At 39.9% G+C, this 9,408-nt stretch overlaps 1 protein-coding gene across 1 annotated transcript in view; it reads left to right on the top strand.

Annotated features, from left to right (window-relative positions):
• Positions 1 to 1,190: 1,190 nt before the first annotated feature.
• Positions 1,191 to 9,408, top strand: part of klhl14 (kelch-like family member 14) — a 110,941-nt gene continuing 102,723 nt past the window's right edge. Inside the window, exons 1-2 of the mRNA XM_039754436.1 lie at positions 1,191 to 2,420; positions 4,259 to 5,148. Coding sequence (XP_039610370.1) covers positions 4,274 to 5,148 — 875 coding nt within the window. The 5' untranslated portion in view covers positions 1,191 to 2,420; positions 4,259 to 4,273. The remainder of the gene's footprint in view (positions 2,421 to 4,258; positions 5,149 to 9,408) is intronic.

Raw genomic sequence — 9,408 nt, 5'->3', positions numbered from 1 at the left:
ACATTGTCCTGGTGTCTTTTGTGACCTCTCGGATGAGTCGTCTCTGCGCTCTTGGGGTAATTTTGGTCGGCCGGCCACTCCTGGGAAGGTTCACCACTGTTCCATGTTTTTGCCATTTGTGGATAATGGCTCTCACTGTGGTTCGCTGGAGTCCCAAAGCTTTAGAAATGGCTTTATAACCTTTACCAGACTGATAGATCTTAATTACTTCAGTTCTCATTTGTTCCTGAATTTCTTTGGATCTTGGCATGATGTCTAGCTTTTGAGGTGCTTTTGGTCTACTTCTCTGTGTCAGGCAGCTCCTATTTAAGTGATTTCTTGATTGAAACAGGTGTGGCAGTAATCAGGCCTGGGGGTGGCTATGGAAATTGAACTCAGGTGTGATACACCACAGTTAGGTTATTTTTAACAAGGGGCAATTACTTTTTCACACAGGGCCATGTAGGTTTGAATTTTTTTCTCCCTAAATAATAAAAATCATCATTTAAAAACTGCATTTTGTGTTTACTTGTGTTATATTTGACTAATGGTTAACTGTGTTTGATGATCAGAAACATTTTGTGTGACAAACATGCAAAAGAATAAGAAATCAGGAAGGGGCAAATAGTTTTTCACACCACTGTATCTATCTATCTATCTATCTATCTATCTATCTATCTATCTATCTATCTATCTATCTGTCTATCTATCTATCTATCTACCTGTTGTATAGTGTCTTATCTATATTTAATGCTTTACCTATTATTTAGTTTTTGTTCGTTCTATATCTATCTATCTATCTATCTATCTATCTATCTATCTATCTATCTATCGTATAGTGTTATCTATTACTTAATAGTTCATCTATCTATCTATCTATTACTTAATAGTTTATCTATCTATCTATCTATCTATCTATCTATCTATCTATCTATCTATCATCATTAGGCCACTTGTAAAGCTATACCCATTCATACAGTAGACCCTGTTAGAAACTCATTTGTGTCCGTAAATAGAACTCTGCCATAGATGTGTGTCGAATATGCTGTAAATTCTTGTGTTTTTGTGCATATGATGAATCTATATCGAGAGCATACTAGGCGCACACACCCACATATCAATATAAGTACAGTAGCAGAGCAAGCCCTAACAGTGTCGCTTTGATTCAAGGATGATAGCTTATGATAATTGCAAAAACACCTCCGCTTGATCAGTCGCCGCTGAAGATTGATTTGCAGGGGCTAAAGAGAGAAATTTGCAGTGGGACGCGCTGGAATGAATAGTGTATTAATATCGTGTATTTAAAGGCTACAATGGACTTTACGTGGATTCGAAGCTGAAATTCACGCGCTCCAAAGTCGTATAAAAGTTGCCAAATAGCTTCCCGCATCGGATCACGCAAGGCTTCACGTGAGAAGGAGAAGGGCGCTTTTATTTCACCTTCTTCTCTCTCTCTCTCTCTCTCTCGTTCTCTTCTTTATATTGTCCTTATTCTATCTTGCCTAGTCAGTCTCGTAAGCAACCGATGCAGGTGCGACACGAAAGTTAGCGGATTGCGCCGAGCACTTCCATTCCCAGGACATCAGCAAGCTGAAAAAGAGATGAAGGGGGATGTTTTGGCGATGGAGATTAAAGCAGGGGGTTTTTGTCATCTGTGCGAGACAAGCTATTCATCCATCCAGATCACAGCCAAAAAAAGGCTGGTCCCAGAAATTAGCAGTTTCAGCTCAGCAGCAAAGTCGCCAGGCTGTGAAGGCAGAGAGAAATTGACTAATTAGCAATGCGCACTAAAACTTGACGGTTCTCTCCATAAGAGCGAGGGAGAGACTCGCTTTTTCTCTCTCTCTCTCTCTTTTCTTTCTTCCAAAGATGTTTGAAATCGCAGTCATTTACGCTCGACAGTTTTTACAATAGCCTTGAGCCATAATTTTGCGAGTCTCTCCAGCATCCATCCCCCTGCATGGTCTCTCTCCACCGGCCATGCACGACCGTTTCTCTCCCCAACCGTGGATTTCCTATTACTCTCGTTACGACTCACTGAGCCCCAGGCCCAAGGATAATGATGTGTTGTTTCTTGGTAGCATAATTTGTCACACGTACATTTTTTTTTCTTCTTCTTCTTCTTCTCTTGCAGAAAGCTCTGCTCTCTCTCACACACACTCGCACACTTCCTGCTAATTCAGGAGGGCAAATGATCAACGACGGAAAAATTATACGTTTATATAATAAAATGTTAAAAGAGGGTGACTGCATGAGTTGGATTGAAGGATAATTTCTGAGAACCGGACTTAGTCCAAAAGACAGAAACAGATACAAATACCCACATCTGTATTTTTGTTTTGCTTTGTTTTCAAGAAAAAGGGAAAAGAGCAAAAGAAAGGAAAAGTCTGAACTGTGCGGACGTCAGGACTACTTTTTTTTATTCCAAAGCGGGTGTACAGGTAAGTTTGGCCTGCCTTTCTTTTTCTAACTCATTTTGCTCCGTTGTATCGGGAATCTTCTTTAACAGAATAAACTGAAAAAAAGCGGCAGATAAAGCAGATGGTACTTCTGCTGTCAGATTTAAATTAAAAAGACAGTGTCGTATGCCCGGATCAATGCCTGGGCTAAACGTGCGGATGGGAAAGCGCTTTCTCTGCGTCTACGAAGTTCATTTCGGAATGAACCGGGATTATTTAAGTGTCTGCTTACAATTGATCTTGACTATCACGTTAGACTAACCCAGGGGATCGGGGGCTGCTTACCATCAGCAAGTGTGCACAGAAGCAGATGACAATAAGTCGGAGGGCTACCGGGGAGCAACTACTCGCTGCCGCAATTTCAGTTGTTTTTGCTTTACTTGGAATGGGTGCTAAGGAGTGTCAAAGACGGGTGGCACGAAAGGCTGCGAAAAGTGTATCAAGTATATCAATGCCACCTGAACGGTGGGCGCACGGAGACACACTGTATACACTTAAAGCGTGCGTGCGGGGATGAAACACGCAACAACAGGACCTGCAGATATCGGCGTGTATACCTTAATAAGCACACGTATACATGTATGCTCCATTCACATATATACACACACATACACAAATTTAAACACACATATATTATACAAAATGAAGATAACTATTTAATATAGTATATATTCTTTTAGCACCATACAAAATATTTTACCCCATATACTTCATATACATTTAAGCACAAATAGTTGCAGTCATACACTTCAGATAGATAGATAGATAGATAGATAGATAGATAGATAGATAGATAGATAGATAGATAGATAATGACATACATTATATCAAGAAGATAGGTTGATAGGAAAGATATACGATTAATAGAAAAAGGTATAAAGAGAACTAAAATACTGTATAAGACAGACGGACATTAATAGTAAAAGACCCTTTTGAAGACAGTTAGATACATATACTCATATCATATACAGTATGAACACATTTACTTAATTATTTTATAAAGACAGCTGAAAATGCTGTGTAAGACTGTTATAAATTGTAAAAGTCACTATATAAAACAAACAGATATGTACACTCATACTCGGTATACACACACAAATTCGTATATGTACACATTTGCTTGTTTTTATTTATACAGATAGATACATTTTCTGTATAGGACTAATATAAATAGTTTAAGACTCTAAATATGTCAAATAGATAAATGCAGTTATACTCGGTGCACACTTATATGTTTATGTATGAATTTGCTGAATATTTTTTTTATAAAGATAGCTAAAGAGAGATTGACATATATAGTAAAAGTCACTATATAGGAAAAACAGATATGTATACTCACTTTCTGTATGCACACACATATTCATATATGCGTATATTTGCTTAATGTTTGTGAAGATAGCTTAGGATACTGTATAGGACTGAGATAGGTAGTAAAAGGCACTATATAAGACAAGCAGCTATGTGCACTCATACTCTATAGGCACACACACACGTTTTCATTTCTCCCTTTAAAGGGTTTCGTGTGCACTTCTCCTTTATATATTTAATGATTATTAACATTTTTTTCAACATCATACAATTAAATTACAGGAAAACGGTTCACCATCCCAAAAGACAGTGCTTTCATAATATTATGTGCAGTACAAATTGAAATGCACCCCAGTCTACAGAAGTGGTTAAAGAATGGCGCATTATTACCAGACTGAAAGTGGACTCCCAGTACCTTGTAAACGTTCCTGTGCACTCCGTTTCTTTCTGAGTCTGTTCAGCGTGTTGAAGAGTGCCTAAATAAATGCCTTGTTGTTTCCTTCCTTTGTCAGGTGGAGTTTCGAGCCATGTCCAGGTCTGCCGACAGGACGTCCACATTTGACCCCACTCACAGTGACACCCTGCTGCATGGTCTCAACCTGCTCTGGAGAAAGCAGCTTTTCTGTGATGTGACTCTCACTGCTCAGGGGCAGCAGTTTCACTGCCACAAAGCAGTGCTGGCATCTTGCTCACAGTACTTCAGGTCTCTTTTCTCTAATCATCCAGTCAGTAAGGATGGCATTGGAAACAAGGAACAGGGCAATGGCAGCACCCCATCATCCTCTCCAGATGAGAAGCTTATAACCAGCCCACAGTCCATCAACAACTTGGTTTTGCAGGGTTGTTCTTCCATTGGTCTCCGGTTGGTCTTGGAGTACCTGTACACTGCCAATGTGACTCTGTCCTTGGATACCGTGGAAGAAGTTCTGTCCGTCAGCAAGATCCTGAACATACTCCAGATCACTAAGCTTTGCGTCCAGTTTCTCAATGATCAGATCTCGGTGCAGAACTACAAGCAAATCTGTAAGATTGCTGCTTTGCACGGGCTGGACGAGACCAAAAAACTTGCTAACAAATATCTGGTGGAAGATGTACTGCTGCTGAACTTCGAGGAGATGTGCGCCATGTTGGATTCGCTGCCTCCTCCAGTGGAGTCTGAGCTGGCACTCTTTCAAATGTCGGTCCTGTGGCTGGAGCACGACCGAGAGACCCGCATGCAGTACGCCCCGGACTTGATGAAGAGACTCCGTTTTGCCCTGATTCCAGCCCCAGAACTTGTGGAGAGAGTTCAGTCAGTGGAATTTATGAGAACGGATCCCGTGTGCCAGAAGCTGCTTCTGGATGCCATGAACTACCACCTGATGCCCTTTAGGCAGCATTGCAGGCAGAGTTTGGCCAGCAGGTAGGGCTGAGTTTTGTTTGTGTTTATTACTTTACTACTCACATTCATTTTTTACTTAAAAAGCAAAACAATAAACTGGTAGAACCATATGCTATACAGTATGTGTGTAATGAATTCAAAGACTGAAAAACGGAAATACCAGTGAAATTAGATGTATTAGGACTCTAATTTCTTTATAGGGTTCATTGTGATTAATAAAACTGCAGAAACCAAACTGGGCAAACGTGTATACAGTAAGCCTGGAGACTGATGTGGTGTTAAATGCTATGTCTCTGGCCAGTCTGTCTGTGTGACATGGTGGCTGGCATGTGTCAGAGCAAAACCCTTGGGCTCCTGTGCCTCAGGCTCCCAGAAGAACCAGGCCAGTGTGAAAGTCAGCCTGCCCATGCCCGAGGTGTCTGCTACCCTGCAGACCCAAAACAAAAAGCCTAAGCATTGTTTGTGGATCAGCCACTTCCAGGCACCAAGTGTTAGATCTTGGAGTCTGACCTGAAAGTCGGGCACACAATACAGTATTTGGGTTTAATCAAAAATGTTTGGTTGTCTTTTTTTGATGAGTAAGGCATTGGGCCACTACGTGAAGAATTGTCTGTTTAGTGCTTAAGAGATTTAACAGAACTGTTAACTGAAAAAGTCTAAAATGAAAAGAAAATTGTGTTTCCAATGTGAAATGTCAGCCTTTATACTCACATGAAGCTGATTGTCCCATTTATCTGAAGCATAAGGGCATACCTTGTGAAGTGCTGCAAAATGCAGAGGCACAGACAAGTAATTCCATGTTTGCAATACATGAGCAGATATCTTGGGAAATGTTGTGTTTCCCCTTTCGAACATAAGCCAGAACATGGAGAACTGGAGCAGGTCAGATCGTGTTATTACTGAGCAGACATCTGGCAGACTATCTGAATGAGTCAAAGAGAAGCGGCTTGTTGAATTGTGTGTATCAGCGAGTGGCTCTTCAAGTAGCACGTAACACTGAGCAGGCAGAAACTCCAGCCTAACTGTAGCAAAGCCTGTGGAGATGCTCGTTTCTGAGTCTGGAACATGTTTTTTTTTACCTTGTAAGCACATCAGGAAGTTATGTATTGAGGAGATAAAGCTATATCATTTGGTGATGTGCACTCCAGGTATCTGCTACATACTGTAGCTGTTAAAGGAAAGTCTAGGCCGTACAAATGGACAGGACAGTAGACTTTTTAGTCACATTTCTTGACCGGGAAGGAAAGCCTTCAGTTATGAGAAGACATGAAATTGGAGGACCAGTCTGACATGCTGCAGACTCACTTTGTGTTATGAGATCATCTATATTTGATAGCAAAAATGAGCTTTATTGTATTTTGGGTGTGGTGTATTCATCTACTGGTAATTTAAAAGGATGCCAATATTATTCATACAAATATTTATGTAACCTGATTAATCACACTAAAGATTTTGGGATGATGGAGACTTTCCTGGAAGTAGTGGTTTAAAACAGGAACTGTCTGTTATCTGGCACATTTTATGTGTATGCATGGACAGTATATGTGTATAAATATACTCTACACATACATTTATATATGTATAAGTAAAGTAAATCAATCATGGTTGTCTGTTAATGTAGCAATGACACCGTCCATTCATTTGTCCATCTCTGTTACTCCCCCTCCCGTGTGTATGCTGGTGGGAGAGCAGGCAAATTCGAGAAAGGGAATTGCCCCCCTTGTGCTTTGAGTTGGTTTTGATGGTGACGTGTTACCATTCTCTTCTTCTCTTGTTGATGGGTCCATTGTTGTTCAAAGTGATGGGTTCCTTCAATATAGATATATATAGATGCTGTATATATGTATGTATTTGTACATATATATCTATATATTGTAAAATGTGTAAAAATATTTGAGGTTCCAAGGGATACCCCCTTAATGTCCAGTTTGACAAATTAAAATTAAATTGAAAAGGAAAGTTATTATAGCTCTTCAGGTTGACAGAATAAGGTGCTTAACACTCAAAGTTGTGTCTCCAATGAAAGCCAGGTCTGAAGTTAATGGTTATTTCATGTTATGGAAGAGGTTTTATTGTTGGAGAAGCAAAAAGGGTGGGGTCTGAAATGGAAGAGATGTATTTAGACTTCCTAGGCTTTCTTCTCCATGGTAAAGGAAACAAGAAAGGTTTAGCTGCAGTCACACAAAGCGTCACGATTCAGGAGCTCTGTTCAACAAGCCAATCAGATTGCACGTTTATCTTGTATGGTTTGCACAGTGGAAAAATCTGAGAAGCTTACAGGGCTACATGACAGTGTTGCTATCCGTGAGAAAGGAATACAAGTGCTGGAACACATCTCAGATAGGAGGCCACAGGCAGGGATACTAGATGGAGATACGGTACAGGAAAAAGCATCCATTGAATTATTCATGGGATGTAAATATAGCGGTAGGGAAGTAGGGAATGTACAAAAAAGTGCAAAGATACCCCAGCCATGCAACTACCGGCAACATGAGGCTGCTATCGAGACACCTTGCTGGTTTATCTGGCTCTTTTGTTTAAAAATAGGCCAGTAGTCCTGAAGGGATACCTTGGGCCACCAGAGGGAGCTCTGGGCAGACTGTACCAGGGGTTTTGTAGGACTATTCCTGGCCCAGAGGTACCAAAATGTTGACAGAAGCTAAGTTAAATTTCAGTACCCAGAGATCAGTGCTGTTTTTTTACCAAACCCAAAAACAGAAATCATTGATGAGCATCTGTCTTTGTCTCTTGTCTCTCGTTCATGCAGATTAACTGTGTAGAACATCCACAAAACTAGTGATTATCCGACAGAGTACGCAGCACAACGTCTGGTCCAGGCTTTGGTCTTGTGACGTCTGGATCACTGCAATTTACTACTAGCAGGAGGACCTGCATGTGTCATCAAGACACTGCAGATGATCCCAAATGTAGCAGCCCATATTGTATTCAACCAGCCAAGACAGATGTATGTTACTCCTATCTTCAGTTCACGACATTGGCTCCCTATAGCAGCAGAAATTAAGTTCAGATCCTTGATGCTTTCCTACAGAGTAGTCAATGGGTCAGCATCTGAGTATATGGAGAGTCAGATCTGCTAGTAAACAGCATCTGGTGCTAAATCCTATGCATGGTATCAAATCTCAATCCAGATTTAATTCTCACGTAGTTCCATCCAAACTGCTGACTCCCTCAACGTATTTAAGAAGCAATTGAAAACCCTGCTGTTCTGAGAGTATCTGTCAGATTGTTAAATGAATGTTTTTTGCTCTGTGGATGTACATTATATTGTTAATCAATCATTTTTTTTGTTATGCTAACTCTTTAGCTCTTCACTTCTTTAAAGCAATTCCTCAACTGAAGTTAGTTCCTAAACTGTGAGATACATCTGAAAAGTTAAACACGCTGACAAGTAGATCTGTTTTATTACCGCAATTTTGGAAAACCAGTAAGTGCACAACACTTACCTTTATGCCATCAATATACAGACGTCACGCACCGCACACTCCCTGCTGTCCTTAATAGTAACACCTTGACAATGAAACACAAAAGGTGTGCACAATGGCTTCATGCACATGAAAACAATGATGGTGCTGCAGTAAAGTAGTGATTTACTCTTAATGTTATGAAGATGCTCTGAAACCAAAAATAAATGTTAAATTTGGATTCTCCAATATTAAAACAATAAACATAACCTAAACTAACCATAAAGAACTACAAAAACATTATAAAAAAATAAAACTTAGCTAAATATTCATTTGCTATATATGTATTGGGCCGCAGGAGATAGGAAATTGCCAGAAGTAATCTCTCTGCAGGATATAAAGGCCATTCCATGCCAGTGGAAACTGGGGCATAGACTCCACTGTCAGAAAGGTGGTATGGTATCACTGGGAGGAGTGATTCCTCAGTAGAGACAGCAGCATCTCACAATGTCACGTAGTGGTGGACTTTGTGCCATTGTTTTTTTCCAACTCCATGACATACTATATCATTATTAAAAACTAGAACAGTTAAGTTGTTTAGTTTAATTTATTAGTGTTTTATGATTTAAAATACTGTATGTTTGCGTCACTTTTATTTTATTGATAAGTCTGAAATTGTTTTCTTTAAAATAAGTAATAAAATGTTATGCATTTTGAATAATTTCCCATTGACAGCATATTTTTCGGTGCCAGTTTCAACTTGTACACAAAATTGGTCTACTAACTCCCATAGCAATGACACGTGTTTAGAACCCAAGACCCATCTTTGTATGTACTGTATATCACAAAGGGATGTTTG

This window comes from Polypterus senegalus, chromosome 5, assembly GCF_016835505.1.
Source record: "Polypterus senegalus isolate Bchr_013 chromosome 5, ASM1683550v1, whole genome shotgun sequence".
Taxonomy (NCBI): domain Eukaryota; kingdom Metazoa; phylum Chordata; class Cladistia; order Polypteriformes; family Polypteridae; genus Polypterus; species Polypterus senegalus.
The sequence above is the reverse complement of the archived record's forward strand: the minus strand, read 5'-3'. Positions and strand labels throughout refer to the sequence as shown.